Source organism: Schistocerca piceifrons, chromosome 3 (assembly GCF_021461385.2).
Source record: "Schistocerca piceifrons isolate TAMUIC-IGC-003096 chromosome 3, iqSchPice1.1, whole genome shotgun sequence".
In the NCBI taxonomy this organism is placed as follows: domain Eukaryota; kingdom Metazoa; phylum Arthropoda; class Insecta; order Orthoptera; family Acrididae; genus Schistocerca; species Schistocerca piceifrons.
The window spans coordinates 692329557-692346740 of NC_060140.1; the positions used below are offsets into that span (position 1 = coordinate 692329557).

General features: G+C 43.6%; 1 protein-coding gene across 1 annotated transcript in view; it reads left to right on the forward strand.

Moving 5' to 3' along the window:
- LOC124788970 (ATP-dependent translocase ABCB1-like) overlaps positions 1–17184 on the forward strand; it is a 329202-nt gene that overhangs the window by 249137 nt on the left and 62881 nt on the right. Inside the window, exons 16-17 of the mRNA XM_047256259.1 lie at positions 838–999; positions 14098–14301. Coding sequence (XP_047112215.1) covers positions 838–999; positions 14098–14301 — 366 coding nt within the window. The remainder of the gene's footprint in view (positions 1–837; positions 1000–14097; positions 14302–17184) is intronic.

Here is a 17184-nt window from a genome sequence, read left to right on the forward strand (position 1 = left end):
GAGGTCTGTTTTTTGATGAAAGCAAGTTCTGCTTCCGTACCAGGATAGCAGTGTGTTAGTTACAAGAACAGTTTAGCGCGTGCAACCAATCTGTCTATGTGCTAGACACACTGTACCTACACCTGGAGTTATGGTCTGGGGTGCGATTTAGTATGACAGCAGAAGCACTGTCGTGGCTATCCCACGCGCCGTGACTGTAAAATCGTACCTCAGTCTGGTGATTCGACCTGATGTGCTGCTATTCTTGAACAGCATTCCAGAGGTTGTTTTCCAACAGGATAACGCTCCCTCACATACCACTCTTGTACCCAATGTGTTCTACAGAGCTTCGACATTTTGCCTTGTCCTACTCGATCACCAGATTTGTCTCCAGTCGAGCACATTTGGGACATCATCGAACAACAACTTCGTCATCCGCAAACAGCTTTAACCGTCCCTGTTAGCAAGTGCAAGAGGCATGGAGCTCCATCAAGCAAAATGACACCTGTCATCTGTACTACACAATGCATGCACTTTTGCATTGCAGGAGATTACATCGGTTATTAATGGACCACATTTCTCGTCTGTAATGGCGTATCTCGCACTGACATTAACCTGTGATCCTGCAATATTAATCACTTAAATTTGTTACTTAGACATCCGTATTTCCTAAATATCATTACTCTACATTAATTATGTTTTGAGTTGCGATTTTTTTTTCCGGCAGTGAATTTACTGTCTGAGTTCGTGCAGTTGTGAAGAATTTTCATTCCGTGCATGTTGGCAATCTTCTCGTGTTCTTTTCGCTGAGCTCATTGTGGTCACTTTACTTGTAACTTTCGGATTCGTGTGCTGCAGATCTACGCATTCGGAATTGCCGGCGACCGGCTGACGACACGGCTGCGACGGCTCGCGTTCTCGGCGATGCTGCGCCAGGAGGTGGCCTGGTTCGACGACAAGAACAACAGCACGGGAGCGCTCTGCGCCCGGCTGTCTGGAGACGCCGCTAGCGTGCAGGCGGTGAGTCAACCAACACCTGTACAAGCTACTGTTGCAAAGGAAGTAATGCAGTTCGAAAGACTGAAATATAATTAATATTATTTTAAAATACGTAAATAATTCAAATAATGTAGAACGAAACTAAATGCATATTATGGCTGTTGCTTCTTCAGCTGGCGTGCTATGATCTAATTGATCGAAAATATGATAGCAGTGATTAAATTCGCTCTCTGTTGTGGTTGTTCCCTTAATCAACTGGCGAGGTTAAACATCATCGGCGGTTCTGCTGTGCTCCCAACAGCCGTTGACATCAGGCTCCATCACATCTAGCTGGAGTTCCAGTATGCAACTCATGATAAAAAATAGACCGCAGGGAAAAGCCATAGACCAAGTAAACCCAGACAGATCTGGTAAATTTAACATATATTTTGTTGGGTCAGCTGCTGTGGCAGTCAGCACCGATATGAATACGGAAGGAGAGAAGTAGCGATGGCAGGTGGCAGGAATCCACAATCATCTGTATTAAACACTGTGTGCTTAACTGATCACTTTATTTCTGAAAAGAAAATAAACTTAACTTTTTGTGCTTACTGTACCTTCTGTGCCTGTTACATGCACTTACATTATTTACTATTATTACTCGGAGAATGCAAGCTGAGTAACGTCTTCCAATTACCCACTGCTGATGCTCTCGAAGTGTGCGACCGAGCTGCGGCCGTTCTCACAGCTTTCCTTTTCTGGTAGCATTTAAAACAGTTGCAACAGAGATCATGTATGCGCAGTACGAATGCCGATTCCCACACAGCAAACAACCAATTCCATATACAAGCTACCGTTTATTTAAGTGATCAAATTCGAATAGTAACGTCCAACAACATGGTAACTTGAATAGAATACAAATTAGGCGCCGAGATCCGTAAGGCCTAAAGCACACAAGCACACCGTCGTCTGCCCCACATTTAAGTGAATTTCAGAGCTTTTCGTGAATTCTCATACATGCAGTGTGGGCCTGCAGCACAGGTAAACCCTACCCACCACGAGATCAAAGGCTTTCAGAAGCATGAATAAATGCTACAGTCTCACAGTTGACTGTGATGTGGTTTAGGCCCTTATGATTCTCATCGCCTCAAATGGATTACTGAATGATAATATTCAAAACTTAATGTACTATAACTCATTCACAAATCCACAAAATAGGTTTTTCTGTCGGTATTACTATAACATATACAGACGTCCGATATAATTCTACTATATAGTGAGTGAACTGGCGTATCTGAGGAGTGTGCTGTCATCTCACCGAGTGAACGGCGATTAATTGTTAAGTATTTTACACCGGAAAATGGCGTTCTAGTGAAATAAATTAACTTCTCTACCAAACGATAATGCGTCTGTAATAAGTAGGGTTTACGTCAAAGGTTTAGAGGGAAACAAAACTGATAAAAGTAAGTGCATAGCGCTTTTGCCGTGAAATGCCAACACCAAGTTCGGACGAGTACAACGAGCTGGTACAAACAATGCATCTGCGAAAATGAAAAGTGAGGTAAACGAAAATCTTGTAGGAGCTAGATGTCCTCCACACGTATTACACAATGCTGAAAAGGCAGCTGCAGGCTGACGTGTGAGTGTTGATATGGAAACATTTGTAATTAAATTTTCAATTACTTCTCCATGTACATAGTAGGAACGGACCGTTAAGTCCCGGACTATAGTGGAGCGACGCAACAGCGCAAAGCGCAGCTGCGCGTTGGGTAGCAGTCGCAGCGTACTTCGCGCCCAGGTTCATTGCATTAATGGTCAGAGTCATTGTGATGTTTCAAAATTAAGCTCAAATGGCTCTAAGCACTATGGGACTTAACATCTGAGATCATCAGTCCCCTAGACTTAGAACAGCTTAAACCTAACTAACCTAACGTCATCACACACATCCACGCCCGAGGCAGTTTTCGAACCTGCGACCGTAGCAGCAGCATGGTTCTGGACTGAAGCACCTAGAACCGCTCGGCCAAAATTAAGTATCCTACTGCAAGAATTTCGGAAAGTTTGCACTGAAAAATAGGTGTCATTATGAATTTGCGTTTGGGTGTATGTTAGGTCATAAGTTTCTGCGTATGAAATGTAGCTAACATATTGAATTATTCTTTAAACTTTGAAGCATATCGCTATCTATCAGCAATCTCGAGAAAACTGAACGTATGTAAAGCCCTTCGTCTCGAGCTAGCGCGTCAGTGAAAAAGCCAGAGTGTAATACTAGTATCGTTGCTGATATCTTACAAACGCTTTGAGATAGCGAAATGAAATTTTGGCAAATGATAGTACACAAAGAGGAGAATATTTTGCCATATGATTAAAAGGCAAAACTTCCATATGTAATCGATATTCAAGCTGCCACAAATTTTTCCAATGAAATAACGTCATTTGTAAGGGCAATCGGTAGCTGATGAAACACGAATCGTTACAGATCCCTAGTAACCAGAACAGACAAGGCTCTTGACATTCACGATAGGATTCAGATCCGTTGTAAGTAATGCAGAGTCAACTACCAGAATCTTTTAAGATTGCCTCCAGGAAAACCACATGCTAGTGACGTTTTCTAAATACACTACTGTAAATGATTCATATATCATATAGAATTTTTCAACTGCATTCGGTGATGTTGGCAGAAATTACATTCCCCCAACATGCCCAGAAAATTCTGGTACATTATTTTACAGTTATCACAATTTTCATTCATTTATACTATAAGCAGTTGCAGTTCCTCAGGGGACATTCATTATAAACAATGTTGGGAGATATGGGACGGAAAGGGAAGTTGGTAGATTTTATTCTTATAGTGTTTTCCACTAGATGCAAGAAGGTAACTCGATACACCTCCAGACTCTCCACTACTAAATACACTGAAGCGCCAAAGAAACTGGTACAGGCAAGAGTATCCAAATACAGAGATATGTAAACAGGCAGAATACGGCGCTGTAGTCGAAAACGGCTATGTAAGACAACTGTCTGTCGCAGTTGTTAGATCGGTTACTGCTGCTACAATGGCAGGTTATCAAGATTTAAGTGAATTTGAATGTGGTTCTATAGTCGGAGCAGAAGCGATGGGACACAGCATCTCCGAGTTGGCGATGAAGTGAGGTTTTCCCCGTACGAACATTTCAAGACTGTACTCTGAATATCAGGAATCCGATAAAACATCAAATCTCCGACATTGCCGTAAAAAGATCCTGCAAGAACGTGACCAATGACGACTGAAGAGAATCGTTCAACGTGACAGAAGTGCAACCATTGAGCAAATTGCTGCAGATTTCAATGTTGGGCCATTAACAAGTGTCAACGTGCGAATCATTCAACGAAAAATCATCGATATTGGCTTTCGAAGCCGAAGGTCCACTCGTGTACCCTTGATGACTGCATGACACAAAACTTTACGCTTTGCCTGGGCCAGTCAACATCGACATGGGACTGCTGATGACTGAAAACATGTTGCCTCGTTTAAAATTGTACCGAGCAGATGGACGTGTACGGGTATGGAGACAACCTCATGAATCCATGGACCCTGCATGTCAGCACGGGACAGTTCAAGCTGGTGGTGGCTCTGTAATAGTGTGGGGCGTGTTCAGTTAGAGTGATAGGGAACCCTGATACGTCTACATATGACTCACACAGTTGACACATATGTAAGCATCCTGTCTGATCACCTGCATCCGTTCATGACTATTGTGCATCTAAACGGACTTGAGCAACTCCAGCAGGATAATGCGGCAGTCCACAGGTCCAGAATTGCTACAGAGTGGTTCCAGGAAGACTCTTCGCAGTTTAAACAACTCCCCAGACATGAACATTATTGAGCATATCTGGGATGCCTTACAACGTGCTGTTCAGAAGAGATCTCCACCCCCTAGTACTCGTACAGATTTATGGACAGCCATGCTGGATTTATGGTGTCAATTCCCTCAAGCACTACTTCAGACATCAGTCGAGTTCATGTCACGTTGTGTTGCGGCACTTTGCATACTCTTTGGGGCCCTACAAGATATTAGGCTGGTGTACCAATTTCTTTGGCTCTTCAGTGTATATCAGTTGGACTGCATTTTGTATTCATTCGAAATTAGGGGCACCTATTATTGAAGTATTTTATCAAATATTACAGTCAATGTGTTTTAGATCCGTGGAAGGAGTACTTCAACAAACGCGTTTCTAGATCACAATATTAGCAGAATATGCTTTTGGAATAATAAGCGCTAAGTGGAACATTTTTGGAAGCCAATAGAAATTTCACCAGAATTTGTTGATGATATTGTGAAATATACAGGGTGTCCCACTCAAACCTCCGTGATTTCAAAGACCCAGGAAAAAAAACAACCCAGTAGATACGACAAAGAAAAATGCACCACATTGTAGAGCATCTCACAGAATTTATTTATTTATCATCAATACACCTCTACATGTGAACCATTTATAGGACGAAGAATATCGACTCTGTATTGAATTTCTTGCCAAGTTCTTTGTAACATTGCCTCTGTTATTGTTGCAGTCGCATTAGTGATACGATGTCGCAATGTAGGAATATCGTCCACTTTGGTCGCATACACGCGGTCATTCACGAATCCCCACGTGAAGAAATCAAGCGGCGTAATGTTGGGTGAACGTGGTGGCCAGGCAATTGGTCCTCCGTGTCTGATCCAACGCTTGGGAAATTTCCTGTCCAGGAACTTGCGAACAGCTGTTGACCAATGCGGCGGAGCTCCATCTTGTTGAAAAATGATGTTGGGTTTTAAGTCTTGTATCTGAGGGTACACAAACTGCTCCAACATTTCCAGATACACTGACCCATTCACTGTTTGTTCTGCGAAGAAGAGTGGTCCACCAATCCTGTCGTGCTTTAGCCCACACCAGATGTTTAATTTAGGGCTATCACGAACATGTTTAATGACAACGTACGGTTTTTGTGAGCCCCAAATCCGAACATTATGCCTATTAACCCTTCGTGATAAATGAAATGTTGCCTCATCTAAGAATAAATATCTTTCCAGGAAACTGGCATCCATATCAATACGCTGCAGCATATCCACAGCAAAATGTTGTCGGCGTGGTTTGTCGTTCGGCCCCAGATCTTGCAGACTTTGCACTTTGTAAGCATACATAGGAAGACGCTGGTGAACTACACGATGCAATGTTGTTCGAGGTACTTCAAGTTGCCTAGATACTTAATGAATTGACTTACGTGGGCTTCTGAGAAACATTTGTCTGATGTCCTCCACAGTCTCTTCTTAAACTCCATTATGTGCACCAACAGAATGTTTCAGAACACTTGAAACATCCCATTAGAAAAATTTATGAGTTACAGTGCTCATAAGCTATGTTCGTCGTCACTATCAATTCTCAATTTACTTCGGAGCTTAGTGTTACGTTTTTCACACGCCATAATTATCACGTATTTCACACGATAACAAGAAAAGCACAATTTGAAGAGCAAAAATAAGAAAACACATTAACATAGCACTGAAAATAATATATAGTTAATTGCAAGCACAGCTGCGAAATACTTGGTGCAAATCTACATGCATGCCACAACTGTTTTACTGTACAACAATGAAAAACTAAAACTACAAATGAAATTCTCTCTACAATTATGCTCCAGAAATAAATAACACTAATTACACAAACTACAAGAAAAAATCTGAAGATTCCACTGAGGTATTCTGGCAGGGTCACCATATGAAACATCCCCTTAGAAAAATTTATGAATTACTGTGCTGGTAAAACCCTTACGTTATTTGATTTTCAAACAGCTGAGCAAAACTAAACGTACTCAGACATTTCGCTCTTTACTTATTCCGATCAACATTAAACTGACATACAATATTTTTAGCGCAACGCAATCTGACTTTCAATAATCCAATAACTACAAAAGAATGGCCCTGACTAACAGTAACCTATACCTGTCATGATTCACTTATCTCACAAAAATCTTCGGTACTCGAACTACTGCAATACAGCTAGCGCCAATACTGCCAGTTAAATAAAAGATTCTAACTACTGAAGGCACTAACTACTGATAGGCATAGTTAGCAAATGAAAGATTTTGATACAGAACAAACAATGTTTTTACCTTAATAATGTTCAAAAGTCATCATACATATATATATCAGTTCATGATATCCAGTATTACAGATTTACTCTTTCTGGCGGACATACGTCCAGATCGTCTGCTCATAAAATTCTGCCATCCCTCTCTGCACATCCACCCCTGCTGGCGGCTCACCTCCAACTGCACAACGCTACGCACTGTTCACATCCAACTGCCCAACACTACAATAGCGAATATTCCAACAATGCCAACCAGCCACAGACTGCACAAAGGACAGTCAGTGATTTTCATGCAGAGCGTTACGTGACGTTACCAACATAAAAACCTAAACAGCCTACTTACACACTTCCTGTTGCCAGCATCTTCCTATTCCATTCCTTAGTTGTTTTCACATCAGGTGGATCACATTCATACACACGACGATAATTTCTTTTCACAGTAATCGGTGATTTTGTTTCTACAAACCACACTACTGCTTGTGTGCACTGCTGTGGAGTCGCCATTGTCACTTCGGGCGACTATGCTGCACTCTGGCGACGATGTGTGGCACTTCTGAAGCGGGAATATAAATTCTTTGAGATGTTCTATAGTGTGATGTATTTTTCATTGTCGTATCTACTGTGGTTTTTCTCTCGTGGGTGCTTGAAATCACGGAGGTTTGAGTGGGACACCCTGTACATGTTCTCCACGGCACTGTCATTGACCTACAAGGATTCCTATGTGTCGATGGGAAACATACAGAAGACATCGAGCATTCTATGCGAGGCATTTATGGGACAGGAGGAAACTTCAAAGCCGGCCGGGATGGCCGAGCGGTTCTAGGCGCTACAGTCTGGAACCGTGCGACCGCTACGGTCGTAGGTTCGAATCCTACCTCGGGCATGGATGTGGGTGATGTCCTTAAGTTAGTTAGGTTTAAGTAGTTCTAAGCTCTAGGGGACTGATGACCTCAGAAGTTGAGTCCCATAGTGCTCAGAGCCATTTTTTCAAACTTCAAAGCAAAATGACGCTGTCCTTATGAGACAGTTTTGAAAACTTTTTCTCACAAAATAAAACACTATTTTCATGTGTTTATGAGCTACGCTACTTCAAGTTTATTATCGCCACTCGTCTTAAGACAAAGACAGAACTAAGAGATTAATGAAATGCATTCTATACCTGTAGTTTGTAATTATTCTGCCACCTCATCACAGAACTAGTCCAAAATGAATCAGTTGTGATGAGTGATACTTTTTTCGGTGGTCGCATGAAGGACGCCCAGTAACAACAGCTGCTATCAGATCTTCCGTCGATACCATTTCTTCAACACTACAACAAAAGGAACGCAAGTGCGTTCAGCACTATAACGCTGATAGCCACAACGACAGCGGGAAGCTGTCGGCGTGGCCCGTCCACAGCGAGAGTCCTCACTCGAAAGGTCAGATACAAACACGTCTGATTCGCTCAGTGCCGCTCTGCTCCGCGCATTCCTGCTAGGAGCGTCACTATCATGACACGCGATGAGGAACAATGCTTTGTTTCGCCATCGCTGCTTTGCTCCTCTCGCCGCACTGCCCTGCTCGTGCCGCGCCGCTCCATTATAACCGCAGCTTGAAGAACTTTGTGTATTTGACGTACAAAAACAAGGTAGTTATCTTTCTTTGCTGCAGTAGAAAGAGAGAGAGAGAGAGAGAGAGAGAGAGAGAGAGAGAGAGAGGGAGAGAGAGAGAATGAGAGTAGGTCTGCTGCAATGCTCTTAAGTCATTCCTGCTCTCAGAAGGATTCGCACCCAAAATTTTGATTACTCTTCTTCAGAATCAGCTAACTGAGCCATATTTATGGTTTTTGCCCAGTCTGATGAGTGTATGTCAGGCACAAAAACTTAAAATCGTGAAGGCAGATACCAGTATTACAGAAGAAGCGGCGATTTTGGAAGCTGTTGTCGGAGAGAGAGCACAGTGTGAAGAGGAAAAGATTATACCTCTCAAAGCGACATCTGTCCAGCAGAAAATGGAGGTTGAATCAGTCAGTGGAATTCAGATACTTAATTCTCATATTGAGAAGTTTTACGAAACATTTGTAGATTAGTTAAACATATGGTCAACAAACTTGAAGGAATTTTCCATTTTAAAATGGATGTTGCTTTACTCTGTGCCTGTTTGGAATGAAGTAACAGGGACAGTAATAATTCTGTTCGATGAAACCTCTGCCAGGCACTTAAATGTGATTTGCAGAGTATCCATGCAGATGTAGATAGATGCAAGATATCGATAAAGGATTTTCAGTGCACAATAGTGCAGTGTTTTATTAGTTTTACTTCCTCAACCAGTTAACTCTATCACAACTCAGCAAGAATAACTGAACTAGTAAATCGTGTCAGGAGACATGGACCAATTTCCTTGAACAGTGTGGACAAGTAGGGAATACACACAATAATTTAAATCCGTGGAAATTAGTCTTTACTCTTCCTGGTCACATTCTTAACGTGGGAAGAGTTTTCTCTCTCACGAGTATCCAGTGGACTGAGGAACGAAATAGCTTACAAATATCAACAGATGAGGCAAACGTAACATGTGTTTTTAATTATGAAATGAGCTGGTGTGACCTGTGTCATTACGTCGTTCATCGGCAGAATCTTCCCTCTAAAGTTCAGAAATCTAAAAAAAGTACCAAATGGGGAAGGGAACAGAATATTTAAAATGGAATTTTGTTAGTTGTATGCAACCAAAACTCTGCATGTCGGCATATTGTTATATTTAATTTTGTGTCCTATAACGCAAAGATGATAAAAAAAATGTAACAGAGTGATTTATTATGTTGTCACCGACACTGTTATTATAATGTTCTTACCTCGGTTTTATTAAACTAATTATAAGTAATATTAAGTGTGATTTATTTCTTTTACTAACTCAGGTGCACGAATATTTCGGCATTTCATGCGATAGACTGCGGGCCCAATTGAGTTAGGTGAAGTAGTCGTCAATACACTGAGTCAAATGAGAGCCTTCGCCGAGCGGTTTAAGGCGCTTCAGTTCGGAACTACGTGGCTGCTACGGTCGCAGGTTCGAATCCTGCCTGGAGCATGGATGTGTGTGACGTCCTTATGTTAGTTAGGTTTTGGTAGTTCTAAGTCTAGGGGACTGATGACCTCAGATGCTCAGTCCCATAGAGCTTAGAGCCATTTGACTATTTTTTGAGAGCTTTCGGACTAGTGCATGTCAGGCAGTGTTTCGGCTCTAGAGCTGACTTGCCTGATGTACTGCGAATCGCCAGCTACTCGCATTACAATGACGAACGAACTTGTAGTAGAATGATCACAAGCTGGGTCTATCGTGTTAGCGGATCCACTAATACAATGACGTGACGGAAGTCATGGGATAGCGATAACCACATCACAGATGGCCGTAGTATAGCATACACAAGGTATAAAAGGGCAGTGCGTTGGTGGAGCTGTCACCTGTGCTCAGGTGATCCATGTGAAAAGGTTTTCGACGTTATTATGGTCGCATGGAGGGAACTCACAGATTTTGAACTCGGAGTGGGAGTTGGAATTACACGCATGGGATATTTCATTTCGGAAATCCTTAGGGAATCCAATATTCCGGGATCCATAATGTCAAGACAGTACCGAGAATACCAAATGTAGGGACTGCCTCTCGCCAGACCTTCACTCTACGACCGAGAGCAGAGGCGTTTGCGTTGAATTGTCAGTGCTAACAGAGAAGTAGTACTGCGTAAAATAACCGCAGAAATCGATGTGGGACGTACGAAGAACGTATCCGTTACGACAGTCCAGCGAAATTTGGCGTTAATGAGCTATGTCAGCGGACGACGGACGCAGGTGCTTTTGTTAACAGCACCGCATTACCTGCAGCGCCTTCCCTAGGCTCATGACCATATCCGTTGGACCCGTGACGACTGGAAAACTGTGACCTAGTCAGTTGAGTCCTGATTGCATTTCGTAAGAACTGATGGCATGTTTCTAGTGTGGCGCAGATCCCATGAAACCATGAAGTCAATTGTCAACAAAGAGCTGTGCAAGCTAATGGGAAGCGCTTGTTTACATGGATTATTCACTAGAAATGGTTTCGTTCGGATACTTGGAGACCATTTGCCGCCATCATGGACTTCATCTTCCCAAAGAACAATGGCATTTTTATGAGTGACAATGCGCCACGTCGCCGGGCCACAAACGTTCGCAGTTGATTTGAAGAACATTCTGGACATTTCGAGCAAATGGTTTGGATACCCACATCGCCTAACATGAATCCCACCGAGCGTTTGTGGAACGTAATCGAGAAGTCCGTTCTTGCACAAAACCCTGCATCGGTAACACTTCCACAATTATGGACGTCTGTAGGGGCAGCATAGCTCCTTATTTCTGCAGAAGACTACCAACGAATTACCAGCGACCTATGGCTTTTGCCACGTCCGTGAATGAACAACGGTAGAAGACAAGCTGACAGTTATTGTACCATTGCATACCCTGTTCTCACTATAATACCTGCTGTACAACTGTAAATCACGGGCACGTGATGCAACATTTTTCATATATTTCAGAATAGGCCAATAGGTCACTGTAAACTAAACTCCGACCGAACAGGCATTAAAGCCACAACGGTAGCGACCGACCGCCGTGTCATCCTCAGCCCACAGGCGTTACTGGATGTAGATATGGAGAGGCATGTAGTGAGCACACCTCTCTTCCAGCTGTTGTCAGTTTCTATGACAGGAGCCGCTATTCTCCTATCAAGTAGCCCCTCAATTGAGCTCGCAAGTGCTGAGCGCTTCCGATTGCCAACAGCCCTCCACAGACCGGACGCCCACCCATCCAAGTGCTAGCTAAGTCCGACAGCGTTTGGTGATTTGACGCAAACTAGTGATACCACTGCGGCAAGACCGATGGCATAGGAGAGTATAGTCAACTAATAATAATTTTTACTATTTATGAGTCTTGGACCCAAGCCCTCTCTTAAGCGAAAACATGACAGCTTGTGTATTTTTCTAAGGAATTAAAAGTGGGTAACGAATTGGCTTTGAACCCGATCAATTGCTTTCACGGGTAATACTTCAAGCGATTATGATGTGCAGATCTGCGTCAGAATCGCAGTTACGATACGAGTATGATCTTTCTCCTACTATCCAAACTTCACATAATCTTTCCTGTATACCATGACGGACTAGCACTCCTGTAAAACAGGATGTTGTGGAGAATCGCGTTTACCATTCTAGTATGGTGCATAGATTTAACCTGCCAGGATGTTTCAAGACAGAGCACACTCCTCTGCAGATTTAAAGACGATAGAAACAAATTATAGCCTGCTGTTTCACAGGCCTTCCTTCCAGGGCTGCTGGTCCTGCAAGACATTGAAAATTAGAAGAGTGCTACTGGCTGAATCCCATCTTTGGAAGATGATCATGAGTCACCATCAGACAGTTCCGTCGGTAAGAGGATTGTCTGCAAAAGGCCGGAGTTCCGGTATTACCCAGTATTTAAATCGTTCAGGTAGTTTCACAATAGCATACTCCCAGCTGCACATTGAAAAATTCATTCATTATATGAGCGTGTGCCTACGCAGCAGAAGTAAATTTCATCTCAGTGCGGCTGACACCCTAGGAAGCTTTCACCAGAGTCAAAACTCTGTCTCGAAACGGCAAATTTTTTTAAAAAGGAAAATAAACCTCCATGTTGTGTCTTCTGGTCTGAAGCCAAACCTGATTCGCAATTTATCGAATTGCAGTCAATCCCCTTTACTTTGGTGGGAGAAATGTAGTACATAAAACAGGTAGGCTTCAAATACACTCTGTAAGACTCGTTAGCGTTAGTTACCCTTGAGAATAGACGTGACGAGTTGATGGTAGTCAAGAATGCCTTTTAGGCGACAAAGATGCCATTATGAACACCTCACTGAGTGTGAATGAGATCGTGTAAGAGGGCTACGATAAGCTGAATGTTCCTTCTGCGATATTGCAGAAAGACTTGGAAGGAATGTAGCCACTGTACATGACTTCTGGCAGCGTTGGTCAAGAGAATGTACGGTCGCAAGAAGACAGGCCCCCTGACGGTCACTTGACATATGGCTCTCGCGCTTCATACTTCATCTGCAGCAGCAATCTGAGCAGCAGTTGTCATCTCAGAGACACAACGAACTTTTATAAAGAAGTTACTTCAACGGCAGCTTCAAACCAGATGATTTGTAGTGTACATTACACTGACCGCGAACCATCATCATATGCAACTTCAGTGGTGTCAAGCGAGAGTTCATTAGAGTGCAATTTGTTGTGTTTTCTGATGAAATATGGTTCTCCCAGTGGTGGCCGTGCGTTGGTTAGGAGGAGGCCGGTCGAGTGCCTGCAACCAGCCTGCCTGCAAATTGACCCACTGTACCTACACCTAGAGTTAAGAGACTGGGGTGTGGTTTCGTATGACAGCGGGAGCACTCTCGTGGTTATCCCACACGCGTCCTTACTGTTAAATTTTACGTCAGTCTGGTGGTTCGACGTATAGTGCTGCCATTCATGAACAGGTTTCCAGCGGGTGTTTTCCAACAGGACAACGTTCTCTCATACACAGCCGTTGCAACCCAAGATGCACTACAGAGTGCAGACCTGTTGCCTTAGCCACCTCGATTACCAGATTTTTCTCCAATCAAACACATATTGCACATCATCAGATGACACGTCCAGCGTCATCCACAACCAGCATTGCAGCATTAATCGCACGTGTAGGTGACTGACCCAATGCAACACACATGGAACTCCGTCCAACAAACTGACATCCGGCACCTGTACGGCACAATGCACGCACGTTTACATGCACGAATTCAACATTCTGGCGGTTACACTGGTTATAAATGTAACAGCATTTCACATTTGCAATGGCTTTCCGCACCCTTACGTTACTTGTGGACTAGCAAGCTCTATCACTTAAATATGTTACCTAGACAAATGTATTCCAGAAATTTCATTGCTCTGTATTAATTATTTTTTTAGTGTTGCGATTCTTTTTACGTCAGTGTATGTCAAGGTCTAAAACTGTATACGTTCGACAGGCCACGGGTCAACGCATCGGCTCCGTGGTGCAGGCTCTGTGCACACTAGCGCTGTCTGTGATGGTGTGCCTGTTCTACGAGTGGCGGCTGGGTATGGTGGCCGTCGCCTTCATGCCTGTCTTGGTGGTGGCTCAGTACTTCGACGACAGGCTGGTGCTCACGGAAGCCAAGAGCAAGCAGAAGTCCATGGAGAAGGCGACTATCGTACGTTCTTTTTATTGTTCTGGTCTTCAGTCACAAGTTTGCTTTGATGCAGATATCAGCGCTATTCTCTGTATAATGATTGCTGTCTGCAACTAACTGTACGTGTTTATTTTAAAGTGGTTACCTAGGATAAAAGCTCCAGTTCCATGTTGATCCTTCTTTCCGCTTTAGGATTTGACCACTCAATCGATCTCTTGCTATCGTCAATTTGTGCCGCAAATTTGGTTCCTCCCAGATTCGTTTCAATAACTTCTCATCTCTTATCCGATGGATCAATCTAATGTTAAGCATTTTTCTATAGCACATTTCCAAAGCTTCCATTCTCTTCCAGTCTGCGCACCTTATCGTCAATATATCACTTTCGTACAAGGCTACACTACACTCTGACGAATACCTTCTGAAAAGACTTTCTAACACGTAAATTTCCGATCGAATGTTAACATACTTCTCTTTTCCGAAAAGAATTCTCTCGCTGTTGATTGTATGCGTTTTCCGATATTTTGACGTCTTAATATGAAAACTTATCCTCTACTTTTGTGTACAATTTTCTTTTCAAATTCCCTCATCAGCACTTGATTTGATACGATTATATTCTATTACTTGCGTTCACGTTAGAACGTCCTTTCAAGATATTACCCATTTGGTTCTACTGACCTTCCAAATCCTTTGCCGTCTCTTCCACAGTTGGAATGTAGTTGGCAAACTTCAAAATTTTTTTATTTGTTCTTCTTGTACTATAACTCCCGCTTGAAGTTTCTCCATTTTTTCACACCAACTTGCTTAGTACAAAGTTGCGGGACTGGTTTTACTCATGGCATATAAAGGACCTCAGCGCAGTAGCTACGGTGACGGCTTTCACTATCAACCGTAAACAGCAGATGCGCGTTCGAGTTGTCAGTTGTGAACACGCAGCGTTAAGTAGTGGGCGTGAATCGGTAGAGTGTCAACATTGTTGTGTCACAAACTGCAATGGCTTAACATCTCTAAATCAAGTGTTTAGTTCACCAGAATGTGTCGAAGAAGAGAAAATAGTGTGCTATATTTTTGCCGCCCACCTTGAATTCTGAAGAAAAACATCGACTCTTGGACGCCTAAACGTGGACAATAGTTTTATGGGAGATGAGACTTGGTGTTGAAAATATGAACCTGTCACAAAACGTCAAAGTGCAGAAATTCACATGAACCGCCAAGGCTTTGGCGAGACAAGCAGCATTTAAGCCACATTCAAGCCAATGTGCAGCAAAAGTCGAATAACATCCCAAGGAAGGACTTTTCTGCCAGTTTCACATGGTCGTATGAACGTTCTACGATTGTACTCAAACTCGGAAAAGGAAGCTTAAGTTTAACGACCTGTCGACATCGAGGTCATTAGAGACGGAGCACAAGCTCGGTTACTGTCAAGGATCTGGAAGGAAATCGGCGGTGCACTTTCACGGGAAAATGAAATGTCGATGACGCGGCTTTGAACCGTTGTTCTCCCGAATGCGACTCAAGTTCGAGGTGGCTATGTAGAACACCTGAAGCATTAAAGTGACAGCCTTAAGGTCTCTATTTTTATATTAAGCCACTCTAGAAGCATTTTTGACTGATATGGTAGATTGAATAAGATAGACAACAGGCTGAAACCCTGTCTTATTTCCTTATCATCTGCTGCCTCCTTTTCATATACTTCTACTAACTGCAGTGTGATTGCGGTACAAGTTATAAATATGTTTTCGCTCCCCATATTTTATCCCTGCTAGATGCAAATTTTCAGTCTGATTTCTATCCAACTTGCAGACGATCCCCGTGTATTATATCCGCTACGTTCAAAATTTCCTTTCTAAAAGAGAAAGACTATCAAGAATTTACAGATGCTAAAGAGGTGAATTAAATAAACTTAGAAACGAAGTTTCCATAGTGTGAGTTGATGTACTGTCGCTACTGATTATAGGATAATGCAAAACTTTACAATGAGAGGTATTTCGGCATCATTGTTTCGTCAAATAACAGTTTGTTTATGTGTGAAAACTGTCATTTTCAATAACTGAAGGGCGGCAGAGAGGCCACTGCGAATCCACCCCTTGGGGGCCAATCTACACTCCTGGAAATGGAAAAAGGAACACATTTACACCGGTGTGTCAGACCCACCATACTTGCTCCGGACACTGCGAGAGGGCTGTACAAGCAATGATCACACGCACGGCACAGCGGACACACCAGGAACCGCGGTGTTGGCCGTCGAATGGCGCTAGCTGCGCAGCATTTGTGCACCGCCGCCGTCAGTGTCAGCCAGTTTGCCGTGGCATACGGAGCTCCATCGCAGTCTTTAACACTGGTAGCATGCCGCGACAGCGTGGACGTGAACCGTATGTGCAGTTGACGGACTTTGACCGAGGGCGTATAGTGGGCATGCGGGAGGCCGGGTGGACGTACCGCCGAATTGCTCAACACGTGGGGCGTGAGGTCTCCACAGTACATCGATGTTGTCGCCAGTGGTCGGCGGAAGGTGCACGTGCCCGTCGACCTGGGACCGGACCGCAGCGACGCACGGATGCACGCCAAGACCGTAGGATCCTACGCAGTGCCGTAGGGGACCGCACCGCCACTTCCCAGCAAATTAGGGACACTGTTGCTCCTGGGGTGTCGGCGAGGACCATTCGCAACCGTCTCCATGAAGCTGGGCTACGGTCCCGCACACCGTTAGGCCGTCTTCCGCTCACGCCCCAACATCGTGCAGCCCGCCTCCAGTGGTGTCGCGACAGGCGTCAATGGAGGGACGAATGGAGACGTGTCGTCTTCAGCGATGAGAATCGCTTCTGCCTTGGTGCCAATGATGGTCGTATGCGTGTTTGGCGCCGTGCAGGTGAGCGCCACAATCAGGACTGCATACGACCGAGGCAC